Source organism: Neophocaena asiaeorientalis, unplaced genomic scaffold (assembly GCF_003031525.2).
Source record: "Neophocaena asiaeorientalis asiaeorientalis breed wild unplaced genomic scaffold, Neophocaena_asiaeorientalis_V1.1 scaffold217, whole genome shotgun sequence".
In the NCBI taxonomy this organism is placed as follows: Eukaryota; Metazoa; Chordata; class Mammalia; order Artiodactyla; family Phocoenidae; genus Neophocaena; species Neophocaena asiaeorientalis.
The window spans coordinates 6,584,544-6,601,441 of record NW_020172293.1 but is presented as its reverse complement, the minus strand read 5'-3'; the positions used below and the strand labels follow the sequence as shown (position 1 = coordinate 6,601,441).

General features: G+C 35.9%; 1 protein-coding gene across 1 annotated transcript in view; it reads left to right on the top strand.

Annotated features, from left to right (window-relative positions):
• Positions 1-16,898, top strand: part of MALRD1 (MAM and LDL receptor class A domain containing 1) — a 580,486-nt gene that overhangs the window by 444,299 nt on the left and 119,289 nt on the right. Inside the window, exon 34 of the mRNA XM_024765840.1 lies at positions 10,089-10,290. Coding sequence (XP_024621608.1) covers positions 10,089-10,290 — 202 coding nt within the window. The remainder of the gene's footprint in view (positions 1-10,088; positions 10,291-16,898) is intronic.

Here is a 16,898-nt window from a genome sequence, read left to right as displayed (position 1 = left end):
ATGGAGGTTTTTGTGTGGATATAAGTTTTCAGATCCTTTGGGTAAATATCAAGGAGTGCAATTGCTGGATCATGTGGTAAGGATGTGTGTAGTTTTGTGAGAAACTGCCAGACTGTGTTCTAGAGTGGCTGTACCAGTTTGCATTTCCACCATCAATGAAAAAGAGTTTCAGTTGCTCCTTCAGAAAATTTGGTATTTTCAGTGATTTGGATTTTAGCCATTCTAATGTGTGTTCAATTGTTTTAATTTGTATTTCTCTGATGACGTATGACGTTGAACATCTTATCCTATGCCTATTTGCCACCTGTATTGCTTCTTTAGTGAGGTATCTGTTGGACATTCTGTGTATTTTTAAATTGGGTTGTTTTCTTATTTTTGAGTTTTAAAAGTACTTTGTATATTTTGTAATAGTCCTTTATCAGATATGTGTTTTAAGATATTTTCTCCAATCTCTGGGCCATCTTTTCATACCCATAACAGTGTCTTTCACAGAGCAGAAGCTTTTAATTTCATTGAGGTCCAATTACCAATTTTTTCATTCATGGTTCATGATTTTGGTTTTCTATCTAAAAAGTCATTGCAAAACTCAAGATCACCTATAGTTTCTTTTATGTTATCTTCTAGATGTTTTATAGTTTGCAGTTGACATCTAGGTCTGTGAACCATTTCGAGTTAATTTTGGTGAAACATGGACGCTCTGAATCTAGATTCACTTTTTTGCACGTGGATCTAGTTGTTCTAATACCATTCGTTGAAAACACTAACCTTCCTCATTGAATTGCCTTTGTTCCTTTGCCAAAGATCGGTTGACCATATTTATGTGGGTCTGTTCTGGGCTGTAGAGTCAGTTCCTTTGATCAATTTGTCTATTCTTTCCCCAGTACCACACTGTCTTAATTAATGTACCTCTGTAGAAAGTCTTGCAGTCAGGTAGTGTCACTCCTCTGACTTTGTTCTTCTCCTTCAATATTGTGTTGGCTATTCTAAGTGTTTTAGCTTTCCTTATAAACTTTAGAATGAATTTGTCAATAGCCCTGAAATAACTTGCTGAGATTTTGGCTGGGATTGAATTCAATCTATACATCAAGTAGGGAAGAACTTACATCTGGACAATGTTGAGTCTTCCTCATGGAATATCATCCATTTAGTTAGATAGTTTTTTCATCAGTTTTGTAGTGTTCTTCATATAGACCATGTACTTTATTGTTACATTTTTACATTTATATTTCTTTTTTCAGTGCTAATATAAATGGTATTATGTTTTTAATTTCAAATCCAACTTTCATTGCTGGAATATAAGAAAATAATTGACTTTTGTACATTAACCTTGTATCCTACAACCTTGCTATAATTGCTTATTAGTTTCAGGAGTTTTTTCATTGTTGTTGCACCTTTGAAAATTTCTACATAGACAGTCATGTCACTTGCAAACAGAAGCATTTTTATTTCTTTATAATCAGTATACCTCTTATTTCCTTTTCTTCTCTTATTGCATTATGTCAGTTTCCAGTACAATGTTTAATAGAAGCAGTGAAAGCAGACATCCTTCTTTGTTCCTGACCTGAACAGGAAAGTCTCCAGTTTCTCACCATATACAGGCAAAAGTGATTTAAAGAACTCCAATTTCAGACACATATTGAAAAAAATATATTTAACTTTAAATATGTTGAAAAAGAAGCTTATAAGTATCTAAGTTGGATAGCACAAATTAACTACTATGGTAAGACTGTAAGACTGAGCTAAGATTTTTCTGCTGTACATGAAACAATGCCTGGTACTTAGCCAAAACTCACTAAATATTTATTAACTGAATGAACGAAATGGTAAATGAATGTGTGATGACAATGAAAAGCAGGACTCAGAACATAAAACATTTATGTTCTTCATTAAAAAATAAAAATAAAAACTGGTGACATAAAAATAAGAATGAGATTAGCTATAGGTTCTTTGTAGGATATTCTTTACAAGTTGAGGAAGTTCCCCTCTATTCCTAGCTTCTTAAGAGTTGTTATCATGAATGGATGTTAAAATTTGTCATATGATTTCTCTGCATCTATTGATAAAATTATATGATTTTTCTTCTTTAGCTTGCTGATACGATAGATTACATTAATCAATTTTCTAATGTTTACCAACTTAACATACCTGAAATAAATTCTACCTCATGGTTGTGTATAATTCATTTATACATTTTTGGATTCATTTTGCTAATACTTTGTATAGGATTTTTGCATTTATGTTCATGGAAGATATTGGCCTGTAGTTTTCCTATCTAGTAGTCTCTTTGTCTGATTTTGGTATTAGGGTAAAGCTGGTCTCATAGAATGAATTTGGAAATGTTTCCTCTGCTTCTATTTTCTGGATACAACTGTAGAGAGTTGATGCCATTTCTTCCTTAAAATTTTGGTAGAATTCACCATCAAACCCATCTGGATTTATTGCTTTCTCTTTTGGAATGTTTATTAATGATTGATTCAATTTCATTAATAGATAAAGGCCTATTCACATTATCTGCTTTTCTTGTGTGAGTTTTCATAGATGTGCTTTTCAAGGAATTGATCAATTTCATCTAGATTATCAAATTTGCGGGCATGGAGTTGTTAATAATTAATAACCCTTTATTATTCTTTCAGGGGATCAATGATGATGGCTACTCTTTCATTTCGGATATTTATATTTGTATCTTCTCTCTTTTTTTCCTTAGGTAACCTAGCTAGAAGTTTATCAGTTTTATTGTTCCCTTCCAAGGACCAGTTTAAATTATTGATTTTAGATCTTTCTTAATTTCTACTTTATGAATTTAATTCTGTGAAATTTCCCTGTAAACATGGCTTCACTATCCCACAAACTTTGTTTATATTTCCATTTTCATTTGGTTTGAAATACTTTTAGTTTTTCTTGTGACTCCTTCTTTAACCCATGTTTTATCGAGAAGTGTGTTGTATAATCTCAAAAGTATTTGGCCTTTTTCTTCAGCTATTTTCCTGTTACTTATTTCTAGTTAAACTCCACTGTGATCTGAAAGGATACATTGTATGATTCCATTCTTTTAAATTTGCTATAGTGTGTTTTATGACCCAGATGTCTTCAATCTTGGTGAGTGTTCCCTATGAGTCTGAGAAGAATGTGTATTCTGCTGTTTCTGGATGACGTAGTCTACCAGTGAATTAGATCCAGTTGATTGATGTTATTCAGTTCAACTATGCCCTTACTGATTTAATGCCTCCCGCTCTGTCAGTTACTTATAGAGGGATGTTGAAGTCTTCAACTATAAGAGCGGATTCATCTACTTCTCCTTGCAGTTGTACCACTTTTTTGAATTGTACTGTCTCAAGTATTTGATGTTCTGTTGTTGGGTGCATACACATTCGGGATTGTTGTCTTCTTAGAGAATTGACCGCTTTCTCATTGTGTAATGCCCTCTTCATCCATAATAGTTTTCTTTCTCCGAAGTCTGTTTTGCCCAAAATTAATATAGCTTTTCCAGCTTTCTGTTCATTAGTATTAGCATGGTATATCTTTCTCCATCCTCTTACTTCTAATCTACCCATGTCTTTATATTTAACTTAAGTTTCTTATAGACAATACAGAGTTGAGTCTTGTTTTTTAATCTACTCTGACAATCTTTGTCTTTTTATTGGTATATTTAGAAAACAGACATTTAAAGTGATTATTGATAGTTGAGTCAATACCTAGCATATCTGTTACTGTTTTACATTTGTTAACTTTGTTCTTTTTGTGTGCATGTGTCTTATACTCTTTTTTGCTTCCTTTCTTTTAAATGAGCATTTTTTATGAGTCCTTTTTTCTCTTCTCTTAGCATATCTTCTTTTTAAAGCCTCTTTATTGTTTGCCCATGAGTTTGCAACATGCATTTACTAATAATCCAAGTCCACTTTCAAATAACACTATACCACTTCATGAGTAGTGCAAGTACACAGTATTCTCAATTCCTCCCTCCCTTCTCTTATAATGTGCTGCCATACATTTCACTTGCCCAAAAGCTAAAATCACTGAATACATTCTTGTTATTATTATTTTGACTAAACTATTATCTGTTACATCAATTAATAATAAGAAAAGTAAAATATTTTATTTACCTTTATTTATTCCTTCTCTAACACTCTTCTTTTTTCTATGTAATCTGATTTTCTGACCATATCATTTTCCTTTTCTCTAAGGAACTTCTTTTAACTTTACTTGCAAGACAGATCTACTAGCAAAAAATTTCCTCAATTTTTATTTGTCTGAGAAAATCTTTCTTTCTCCTTTATTTTGAAGGATAATTTTGCTGGATATGGAATTCCAGGTTGGAGTTTTTCTTTCATCACTCTAAATATTTTGTTTCCCTGTCTTCTTGTTGGCATGTTTTCTGAAGAGAAGTCTGATGTCATTCTTATCCTTGCTGCTCTATAAGTTGTTTTCTCCCTCTGGCTTCTTTCATTAGATAGATTCTCTCTAACCTTTGATTCTCTGAAGTTTGAATATCATGTGCCTCAGTGTAGATAAATTTTAGTGCTGGTATTTATCATGTTGATGTTCTCAGATCTTCCAGGATCCATGGTTTGTTGTCTATCATTAAGTTTGGGAAAATATCATTTATTATCACTTTAAATATTTTTTCTGTTCTTTCTTTCTTCTCCTACTGGTATTCACATTATGCATGTTATACCTTTTATAACCATTCCACAATTCTTGGATAGTCTGTTCCATTCTTTTGTTTGTTTTTTGCATTTCAGATTTGGAATTGCCTATTGACGTATTTTCAAGCTCACTGATTCTTTCCTCTGCCGTGTCCAGTCTGTTGATGTGCCCATCAGAAGCATGCTTCATTTCTGTTAGAGTGTTGTTGTTTTTCTTAATTTCTAGCATTTCCTTTTGATTCTTTCTTAGAGTTTCCAGTTCTCTGCTTACATTGTCCATCTGTTCTTCCATGTTGTCCACTTTTTCCATTAGAGCCCTTAGCTTATTAATCATACTTGTATTAAATTTCCTGTCTGATAATTTCAACATCTCCACCATACCTAAATCTGGTTCTGATGCTTAGTCTGTGCCTTGACAGCCTAACATGATATACTGGGTAAAAATTAGGCCTTTAGTATGAGGTTTTATGTTCATCTGGCTAGAGGTTAAGCTGTGTTTGCTGTTTGCTCTAGCTGTAGGATCAGGGCTCTATAATTTTCCCTTTTGTCCTTGTTTTTGTCTCCTCTGCTGTCTTTGGGTTTCCAGAGAGATTTCTTCCTAAATAAGGTCTACAGTGTACTGTTCTTTAAGTTGAATCCCCGTATTGTTACATAGAAGCCCTACATATATGTTGGTGAGTTGTGGGGTGAGAGAAAGCTCTCTGTAGGGCTACAATTAGGTCTCAGTCTTTTAGTGAGTCCTTTACTACCGCTGGGTTTTATTCTTTATAATTTCCCCTCAGATTTTTACTTTTTTCACTCCTTAGGTAATACAGGAAGACTAGAGGGAGCTGAATTGGTAATTTCCCCCTGCATGGAAAACTACCAGGCACTGGAGTTGGGTATTTTCTTTTCCCCAATTCGGTTACGCTCTGATGAACCTAGTCAGTTAAGCTCTTTTTAAATAATTTGTCTTGCGGGTAGGCCTTGCTGAGAAGAACAGGATGCTCTAGGTATATTTCTGGGTATATTTTCCCCTCCTCCTGCCAAAAAATTGAGGGAAACTTTTCTGTGATTTTTCCCTGTGAGGACCTGATAGGACTCCTGGAGGTCTAACTCACAAAAGTTTGGAGATACTCCCCACTGACGCCTGCCACCCCAGATTTTTTAACTTTCAAACTTGTCCACAGTGAGTCTTCAGCAATTCATTAACTACAGTTTAGGCTTTTCGATCTCATTACTGGTCCCCACAGGGGTTTCTGTCCCTTGGTTTCTGTTTTAGTAAGTCGTGATTCTCAGCATCTGCCTATCTCTCTCTCCAATTTTGGAGGCAGCAGTTATGATTGCTCTGTGACCTCAATTCACTGAAGAATTTAAGAAGAGTTGTTGATTTTCAGTTTATTCAGCTTTTCTCTTGTCGTGAGGACTAGAGTAACAATTTCAAGCTCCTTACATTGCTGTCCTGGAGACTAGAGGTCTGTGCTGTACACATGTAATGAATTGTTTAACCTCTCTCTACCCCAGATTTCTAACCCCAGATCTGTAAAGGGAAGTTAATAGTCTTACCCTACATCTACTACATGTGGTAGTGTTCATATAACATAACATATGTGAATGTTCTAGATTTTATTAATATGGGCAATATTATTGTTATTTCTATCCTTTATTAAATGAATATAAAGCCTATAACCTCCCTTTTGAGGGAAATTTCCCTTTTCATTGCTTTTGATTATTTTCTTTCCTCTCATATAAAATTTGAGTGTTTTCAAATGAAACCATGAGAAATTGTGCACTGCTAAGGATTAAGTACAGCTCAGTTCATTGCATTGCCCTATCAGTAGTGATTAAAGAGCAGACACCTAGCAGAACAGCTGAGAGTTAACTGAGGGCCAAGTAAAGCCAAGGTTTCCTCTCACTGATGCATTTTACACCCTAACTTTAATGAGCTAAGTAGGTGATGAAATGGATAAATGTTTCCGTTATCCAAAAGTGTCCATTCAGAGTCTCTAAATCAGCACTGGGACCTGCCTTCAGTGTTTCAGGAACCTGGAGACTGACTAGTTGCAGGAGAGGAACTTTAGGAAAAGCTACTGGTCGAGTTCTTTTAATTCTTTATCTGGACAACCTAGATACATGGATATTGTTGAGGAAGCTGGTCTCTAAGAGCCATACTCTTCTGGAATTTAATCATCATCACCCATATTTTCTATTACCTGTTGCTGAGTGTTCTCCTCCAGAGGAATGTTCATTCTAAACAAATGCTGAGGAGTTGCTTTCTCAAATCCTTGACATAAATTTAACTGGTTAATGTTATAATATTTGTATTTAAATGGTATAATATTATTTTATTCTGACTATCTATGTTTTTGATTTAGCAAGTTCTCTTTAAGTTTTTCCTACCCTACATTATAAGCTTGGATTATAATATCACCTTTGAATATAATATAAACTTGATTATAATATCAATACATAAACTTCATTATATCTTTATATATTCTTTGAATACATTTTGCTTTTATAATAAAAATCATGGTAACAATGGTTGTTTTACAGTATATAATGTTAACAATTATTATATTAATGGTGGGTGTTCAACCAAAATGTAGAATATCAAAGTAGAAGTAACCAGATTATTTATCTAGCAGTTGATTTTTATAAAGCTATTTCAAATAATGTTGTTATTGCAACATGAATTGCTTTTCAGTAAAATTTGTGTATTAAAATACAAAATTAGAAACAAATGAATTTAGAATTAATTAGCTTTGAAGACATTAGCCACTTTAATTTTTCAAAGTGATAGTTGTTTAGGGCTTCCCTGGTGGCACAGTGGCTGAGAGTCCGCCTGCCGATGCAGGGGACACGGGTTCGTGCCCCGGTCCGGGAGGATCCCACATGCCGCGGAGCGGCTGGGCCCGTGAGCCATGGCCGCTGAGCCTGCGCGTCCGGAGCCTGTGCTCCGCAGCGGGAGAGGCCACAGCGGGAGAGGCCACAACAGTGAGAGGCCCACGTACCGCAAAAAAAAAAAAAAAAAGTGATAGTTGTTTAAAAGTTTTTTAAAATAAATACTTTGCTGAGCATTATCATATACATACACACAAAAAAAGTCTCAGGAGACACTGAGTATTATTTCTGTTGAAAGGCAAAAAATACATACCATAATTTTAGTCTTTAGTGGGTGTCCCATTGGCCATAAATAAAATCCAGCATTAAAAGGAGTCCATAAATGATTCTTCTAGTTTTTCTATTGGCCATTGTGGCTACAAAAATCACTTTACATGACATGCAGTTGTTCAATTTAATACACTGGTGGTTCCATAAATACATATTACTATTGAAACAACTAATGAACTTGTCAAAAAGTTTTGTTGAAATTAAGTAGTAAGTTAGTAAACTCAACCAGAATTAATTTGGACTGTAGTAGGATGAAATAATGGGATAAAAATAGGTTGACATATATTGGAGAGTTAATGCTCATGATGAGAGGGTACAGGAGGGATGGCCAGGAGATGTCATGGTGGGGTTTTGAGAAGTAGAGTAAAAGGAGAATGGAAGGAAAGGGAATCTGTCAAGAGCATGTAGGATCGATTGAAGATTAAAAAGACTGAAAGCAGAGAATAAAATGAAGTGTTAAAACAATAAAAATAATACATTAATAAATAAAACACACGTATGCTAGAGTTTTGGATAAAACCAGAAAAGGTTGTGTTATATTTTCATGAAATTTGGTTTTCTGAGATGATTTTCCCAGAAAAAGAGTTATAAAATAAATAAAATAAAGCTATTTCTTTTTAAATCTCTGTGATGTAATCCAGGATTGATGCAAAAGGAGGGCTCAACTTAGTTTGATTTTGTAGAGTTGTCCTGTTATCAAGGTCAGTCAGAAGCTTCATACGTATTTCTTTTTAACTTTTAAAAAATGGGTAAAATTTGTATGAATTTGAAAACTAAGTATTCACTAAATCTTGGAGCTGAAGACTCTTTGGAGTGAGTGTTTGCTTATGTGTGAGACGGAAAACAGTCAACTGACCCAAATTCCTTTCATATTGAATCTTAGCTTATTTTATTTTTCAAGAAATCAAATATGAAAGGTAATTTTTACTTAAGAACTGTCTGCTTTTCCAAAATGTTGGTGTTAAAGTCTCACTTTTCAGGTTTCCAAGCTTCAGGCAAGTTTTTCTTTTCTTTTTTTTTTTTAGTCTGTCATCTTGATTTATTGTTGGTATTATGTTTAATGTCCATTAAGAGCTGGATTTCTGACTTGACCTTAGACTTTTTGTAGTAGTGCTCATTGGCAGTATGCTTAATTTCTGGTCTGAATTATTCAGTGGTTTTTGGTAAGACTCCTAGAATGTCAATATAATATCATGTGTAACAGAATGAGTGATATTGTCCTCTCCTTCTAATAGTATAAAATTTGGATAGATTTTTATAGGATAAATTATCTGTAGATAAATTTTGACACTAAGAAAAAAGTGAGGAAGTAAGATTTTTCAGTAAAGGGAAATGTCATTGAAGAAAAAGAATATTGCAATAGAAGAAAATTACTATCCATGAGTATTCTTTACTCTGAGCCTTATTTTTCCCGTGTAAAAGAAAGGATTGTATAAGTGATTGCTGAAGTACCTTAAAAGTACATTATATATGTATAATATATATGTATATATTATACATATGTATAGCAACTAAGGAAATGGTAATCATAAAATTTTGGTGCAAAAAAATGTAGGAAAGTATCTTTTCAACTTTATTTTTTGTTGTTTAAATAGATTTTTTTGAAGAACGCTAGGAAATGTCTGTTTTTGTTTTGTTCGGAATTGTTTTTATTGTTTAAAAAAAGATCAGAACTTGTCATGGTGGTTGGTTTCAAAACAAGCTCTATTTCTATTTCTCTTCCCTTTGAATCTGTTAGTCCTTATACTTTAAAAAGTCCTGAATATTGATGTTAGTTAATTCAGATAGATTTTCTGTCTGTCAAAATGTTAAATATTTTCCACAGATTGGTTCCTGAAATGACTTGTTTACTCTCATATTCATTTACTATGAGGATTTTCTACAGTAACACACCTTAGTCGAGATGGATGAAGTTTTTTTAAGTGGTGAAAAATTCTAGTTGTACACCTCCGCCAGCTTTTTAGATACTTGAGATAGTTACAGTTTGGGGCCATGTCTAATTTGGTACACAGAAATTGATATGTCAAAACTAAACAAAGGTCTGACTCACCAAAGGAAATATAACATCCACAGTCTCACTTTATAACCACAGCTTGCCTGAGTATAAGCTGGATCTTGCCCACTATGTTATAGAAGAGATTGTACATCAAGGATGATTAAAAGTATTATTATTGAGTTGTCGCATTGCTAGATTCCATTCTTTCAACAACAACCTGGATGCCCATATGCCTCTAACATCCAAACAATGAAGAGTTGATTTTTCTCTGTTTGTTTCTTTTTCTCCCCCATTTTTAGGTGTATACTGTTGAGGAATCTGGACTAAACATCCTGGTGTGGTCAGTGATTGGCAATAAAAGAACCGGTTGGATGTATGGACATGTACCTCTCTCCAGTAACAGTCCATTTAAGGTGGTATTTGAAGCTGATCTGAGCGGAAAAGAGAACATCTTTATTGCCCTTGATGACATCTCCTTTACCCCAGAATGTATATTTGGAGGTAAGCCATCCCTTCAGAAAATGGGATGTTCAAGGATTGTTTTAAATATCTGAATATAGAAGAATGGGGATTTTCTGAGGCATTGCATTTCCTTTCACGTCCAGTCCTACTCATACATTGTAGAAAGAACAGTATGTACTGTCGGAGGTAAAGTTTTTCTCTCCATGAAACTTTATCATGAAATTTTCATATCCTCTAGGCAACAGAATAGCTTAGACTAAAATTCTTTAAGAAACCCAGATACACAATGGAATATTACTCAGCCTTAAAAAGAAATGAAATTGAGCTATTTGTAATGAGATGGATAGACCTAGAGTCTGTCATACAGAGTGAAGTAAGTCAGAAAGAAAAAGACAAATACCGTATGCTAACACATATATATGGAATTTAAGGGAAAAAAATGTCATGAAGAACCTAGGGGTAAGACAGGAATAAAGACGCAGACCTACTGGAGAACGGACTTGAGGATATGGGGAGGGGGAAGGGTGAGTTTTGACAGGGCGAGAGAGAGTCATGGACATATACACACTAACAAACGTAGTAAGGTAGATAGCTGGGGGGAAGCAGCCGCAAGGCACAGGGATATTAGCTCGGTGCTTTGTGACAGCCTGGAAGGGTGGGATGGGGAGAGTGGGAGGGAGGGAGACGCAAGAGGGAAGACATATGGGATCATATGTATATGTATAGCTGATTCACTTTGTTATAAAGCAGAAACTAACACACCATTGTAAAGCAATTATACCCCAATAAAGATGTTTAAAAAGAAAAAAAAAAAAAGAAACCCAGAGAAAATTTAGTTCCATCAGTATAGCTTTATTGTCTACTTTCTTTATTTCCAAAGGTTCACAACAACTGCACGAAGTAAAGATTCCTCTGTTCACCTGTCATCTTCCAGACAGTCTTTTCCATCCATATTAGCTTTTCCCTTTCCCTGGGCCATTTCCCTTCTGTTTCTACACTACAATCTAGAACTCTGATTCTATTGCATAAAGAAAAAAAAAATCTTGTCAGTAACTCCTTTTCTTAGAAATCATTCGCTTAACTGAAATCTGAATTTCTAATGTTTAAGATGCTTCCACTTAAGTAGCTATTTGTTCTCTTGTAAATTCTTCACGTTATCAACATTAGAGAGTAGGATCATTGCCTTTCAGACTACTCCATGCCTCTTTCAAAATTCTGTTCTTCAGCCTTTATTCAAAATTTTCTTCTCTTTTAAAGCCACACATCTGGGTTCTTTTTCTCATGGTTTTCCACTGGATTCTAAATCCTGGGCAATCTCAACCTCCAGGTGAATCAAACTGTGTGAAACATTGGCCTCTTAAATCCTAGTAACTTTCATAAATATTTTTCCTCATTAACCAACTCCCATAGTTATATTCTGAACTTTATCATCCCCTCTGAAAATTTAGGGTTGAAAACTATAATCTAATCATTATGTCTTCTACATTTACGTCTTCTACTCCTCCTAAACCTGTTTTCAAACGTAAGTAATAAGAAAAAATGCAACTCTAGATTTGCAATGTTTCCTGTTTTTTTCCATAAAACAACCTTTCTATACTTTTCCCCTAATGGTCTCAGATTTAATGATCTAACACCTCAATTCCATTCTTAATCAAGCACTTTGAATTCTGTCCTCTTTTTTTCATTTTAACATAAATTTGGGTCCTAATTATGTTCCAGGAACTCTGCTAAGTACTTTGCAAGTATTAACACATTTATTTATCAGACCATCCCTGTAGAATAGATACAAGTATCTAGCTAATGTTCCGTATAATGGCTTTATCAGTCTTTGAAATTGACTTACAGTAGCCGTAGCTATTTGCATTTTCCAAACTGCTACTGGTCATACTCATTGGGACCACTAAAAATTTCAACTTATCACTTTAGCTGGACTCCCAACAGTCCTAGATGCAGGTTTAGGACCATTCCCTGGCACTACTTTTCTACGACAATCCTCAAATCCTCGTCTCTTCCTTGAACTTTCTTCACTCTGCCAATGTTCTTATATCCTTTGAACAGAAAATAGAGCCTGTTTATAAGGAACTTCCTTAATTTTCTCTTCCCTTCCTCCAAATGTGCCTGTAACTGCAACCAAATTATTTTTGTCACCGTTTGTCTCAGGAAAAAATCCCTTGAAAAATCCTGCTGAGAAATCTGCTGATAGCCTCAGGGAGGTTCTTTTGTATGTGGCAAGTTACTTTGCTCTTGCTGCTTTCAAAATTCTTTCTTTTCTTTGACTCTTAATGATTTAATTATAATGTGTATCTGGGTAGACTTCTTTGAGCTGATCCTGTTTGGGCACTTTTTTTGTTTTGTTTTGTTTTTTTTGCGGTACGCCGGCCTCTCACTGTTGTGGCCTCTCCCGCTGCGGAGCACAGGCTCCGGACGCGCAGTCTCAGCGGCCATGGCTCACGGGCCCAGCCGCTCCGCGGCATGTGGAATCCTCACGGACGGGGGCACGAACCCATTTCCCCTGCATCGGCAGACGGACTCTCAACCACTGCGCCACCAGGGAAGCCCTGTTTGGGCACTTTTGAGCTTCATGAGTCTGGATTTCTATATCCCTTCCAAGATTTAGGATGTTTTTGGCCATTATTTCTCTAGGTAAACTTTCTGCCTTTTTCTCTTTCTCTCTTGTTCTCTGGGAATCACATGATGTGGGATTCAAGCCAGGTCACTAGGCCGCCTCAGGGACCGTGGTCAGATTGAAGCCAGCAGGCCTGTGACTGGGAGTACACACAGGGCTCCTCCTGGTTGCTGAGGGAGCAGGAACTGAACCGTGGTAGAGCAGGGTTGGAACTAGTCACAGGGCAGCTCCACAGTTCACAGCCAGGACTGACGTCAGCGGGCCTGCTTCCAGGGGCACAAATGTGTGTAGGGAGGACTAACTCCTGGAATGCAGTAGAGCAGGGCTGGAACTGGGTCATAGGACTGCTGCAGGATCTTCAGTCAAGTCCAAGGTCAGCCGGCCTCTTAATGGGGCACAGACAGGCGTGGGTCCTCCCCCACCTCTTGGCATGTTGGGCTGGTTGTAGAAGTGTGGCCAAGCATGGCTGTAGCTGAGTCCACTGGGAAATGGGGCTACTTTTGGTCAGTATCCAGGACCACTTTCAGTGAACCTGCCACCAGAGCATGGGCCTCCCTTCTCAAAGCAGCTCTCCCTGGTCTTGGGCTTCACCAGAGTTTCACAACTCCTGCCAGGATCCTAAAGCTCCCACGAAGGCACTTTTGTCCATGGATGACTGCTAGTTTGTTGTTTGGGGTTGGAGGGATGTGAGCTAGAGACCTCCTATTCTACCATCTTTCTGATGTCACTCTCCTCACATGGAATTTTTAAAGGTTTTTTAAAAAGAAAAAAATAGCAATTATATATTTATGCCTCTGAAACGTTTGGTAAAAATGGTCTTCGAAGTGTTAGCACTTAGCAAGGAAAACTTCATTTCCTAGTAATACTGTATAAAGGAAGCATTATTATCACATAACATTTAAAACTGATCAAATTTCAATGAAGTTCTCTGCAAATATTCTAATTTTATTGAATGAAAATGCCCAGGATGGGACACAGTTTTCCAATGGAATATTGTTGTAAAAAAATGTTAAAATTCAGATGGTACAGGGCCTTCTACAATGAGTATTTGTTGAACAAAGCAAGAGAAAGATTAGATAAATGTTTCCAGTATTCATCTATGTGTGTCCTTCTTCACTCAGCTCGCAGAGAATGTGAAAAATTCTCTACCATCAAAACTATTGAATACTTGCTGCTTCCATCTTTCCTTAATTAGCTCGGTCTCGATTCAAGTGAACTAGGCAAGCTAAATTAACTTAGATAATATTCTCCAAATCTATAATAAGGCATCCAGATGTTTACATTTAGCATATTACATTTTCTGATGTCCAGATTAACATCCTAAGATTAAAAACAGCATCCTAAGATTAAAAACTCTCAACTTCATTTCAACCTCATATTAGGTTTTTTGGTTGTTTTGACCATTCTCCCCACACACCCTCAATAAGATACACTCTTCCATAATATGAAGGGATGTAGAACTACAGCATTTGTCACCATAAGTTACCTGTAGTTTTCTTTCCATTTCGAAGACTGCCCTATAATGGCGACCCCTCCCCTACCCCCACAGATCTTTAGTTTCTGCGTTATTACTTCTCTATCCTTCCTTTAATTACTTCAGGTTTCCCAGGGAAACATTTTCTAAATGGAGACATCCTTGATGCAATAAAGCATCTCCAGCAATTCTGAGTCGGCAGAGAAATGCATTTATTTTCATAGAGCCTGGTTTTTTTAACCATGTGAGTTTCCAGGGTGGAAGGTGTTTTCTATTTTTGTTCTATAATTTGAAACAAGAAGGAACACATTTTTCTCCCTGGTGAAGAAACATTTTACAGGGCTGGTAGGACATTGCTGCCTTTAAAACTATACAAGACATTGTACAGTATTTGAAGCAACAGTGAGTGAGAAAATGTAGCATACTTGAAGATATGGTGCATATCTACAGAATTTTTTTCAGGAGTCTAATAAGGGGGCAAATACCAGTAGACACAGCTGGAAGGGGAATGTTAGGTAGGAAGCAGATTATTTTGGTGTTCTGGGTTGAATAGTGTCTTCCTCCAAATCCATGGCCTTCCCAGGTCCTCAAAATGTGAGCTTATTTGGAAGTAAGGTCTTTGCAGATGTAATTAAGATGCGAGTTAAAATGAGGTCATACTGGAGTAGGGTTGGCCCTTAATATAATATTACTGGTGTCATTCTAAGGAGAGGAGAAGGGACACAGCAACAGACACGCAGGAAGAACATCATGTGATGAAGGAGGCAGAGATTGAAGTGGTGCATCTCTGAGTAAAGGCATGACAAGGATGGCCAGGAAAACCAGAAGCTTAGAGAAAGGAATGGACTGGGTTCTCCCCTAGAGTCTTCAGAGATAGTGTGTCTCTGTCAGCACCTTGAATTTCAGACTTCTGGCCTGTGGAACTGTGAGAGAATAAATGTCTATCATTTTAAGCCATCCAGTTTTTGGTACTTTGTTATGGCATCCCTAGGAAACTAGTACAACTGGGAACACTGATGTCTATTTTATAACCAAGAACTGGGTTCAAATTGTCATTAAAACACTTACTACCCACTTGACCCCATTTTTCTTATCCATGAAATGATTATCATCAAGATTTAGGAAATGTGCCTTTCCTGGAAAGAGTTGCAGTAACTAATTTTTTAAAAAATTTTTATTGGAGCATAGTTGATTTACAATGTTGTGTTAGCTTCAGGTGTACAGCAAAGTGAATTAGTTATACATATACATATATCCACTCTTTTTTTTTTAGATTCTCTTCCCACACATTATAGAGTATTGAGTATAGACCATTATAGAGTATTGAGTAGAGCTCCCTGTGCTATACAGCAGGTTCTTATTAGTTATCTATTTTGTATATAGTAGTGTGTATATGTCAATCCCAATCTCCCAATTTATCCCTCCCCCCACTTATCCCCTGGTAACCATAAGTTTGTTTTCTACATCCATGACTTTACTTCTGTTTTGTAAAGCATTAACTATTTCAGACAAAAAAAAACTAAGAATAATTCTGCAACATCTTGTCTTCTACTGATTAACATTCCTAATTGAAATGTACTGAGTCCGATGCTCCATTATTTAAATACACAGTAAATAACAAGGGACGCTGCTATGGATTTTAAATCTAAGAGAACTCCAGTTTTAGGGATTAACTTTATGAACAAACTTTCCAACTAGATTTTTTTGTTAAATTGAAAGAAAATGATCTTCAGGAAGTGAATGCAAAGAAAAGAAATATTATCCTAGGGCATCCTTTTTTAAATTGACTTGGTAAATATAAAATGAGAGTAACTAGCAAGGTGCCAAACAAATAATGAAATTCATAAGGCATTCAAGGGGAATAAGCAGCCACAAGTTCTCCTTGTTTATATTATCACTGCTAAACAACAGTGGCTCTCACGTCATTCTGGAATAGAGATTTTCATTCTTGTTTCACATCTCTGAATTTGAGCAGCAAGTATTACTCTGGAGCATTTCCAGGACAGGTATATTCTCTTGAATGCAAATTATTTAAAGATGGAGACATTTGTCTGTTTTCATCATCTTCATCATTTATATCATCTTCAGTGATGTATTCTACATGCCTAGAAGAGTCCTGTTATATAGGAGCTACTCAATAAACATGTCCTATGAATAAAGAAATATGTCAAATGAGTAGATGAATAAGTAAAAGTCATCAACTGAATTTATCGACATATGGTACCTCCTTTCACTACCACCGATGAACTCTGCCTCCAGTCTTATTTTCAAACCCTTGTTTGGGAGGTTAAGAGAGACAGAGACAGAGACAAAGAGAGACACAGAGAGAATCCAATAGATTCTGTGTGGCTATATTGAGTGATAGATGACAACTATACTAAAAATTTGGAGACATGAGTCTAAATCATGACTGTATCACTAAATACTTGTATAATTTTAAGAAACTAATTGAAACTCCTTAGACCATGTTTTGTCATCAGGGAAATGATATAGACAATCTCTTAAGTCCCTTTCAGGTCTCCCGTTTTATGATCATATGGGACTTGG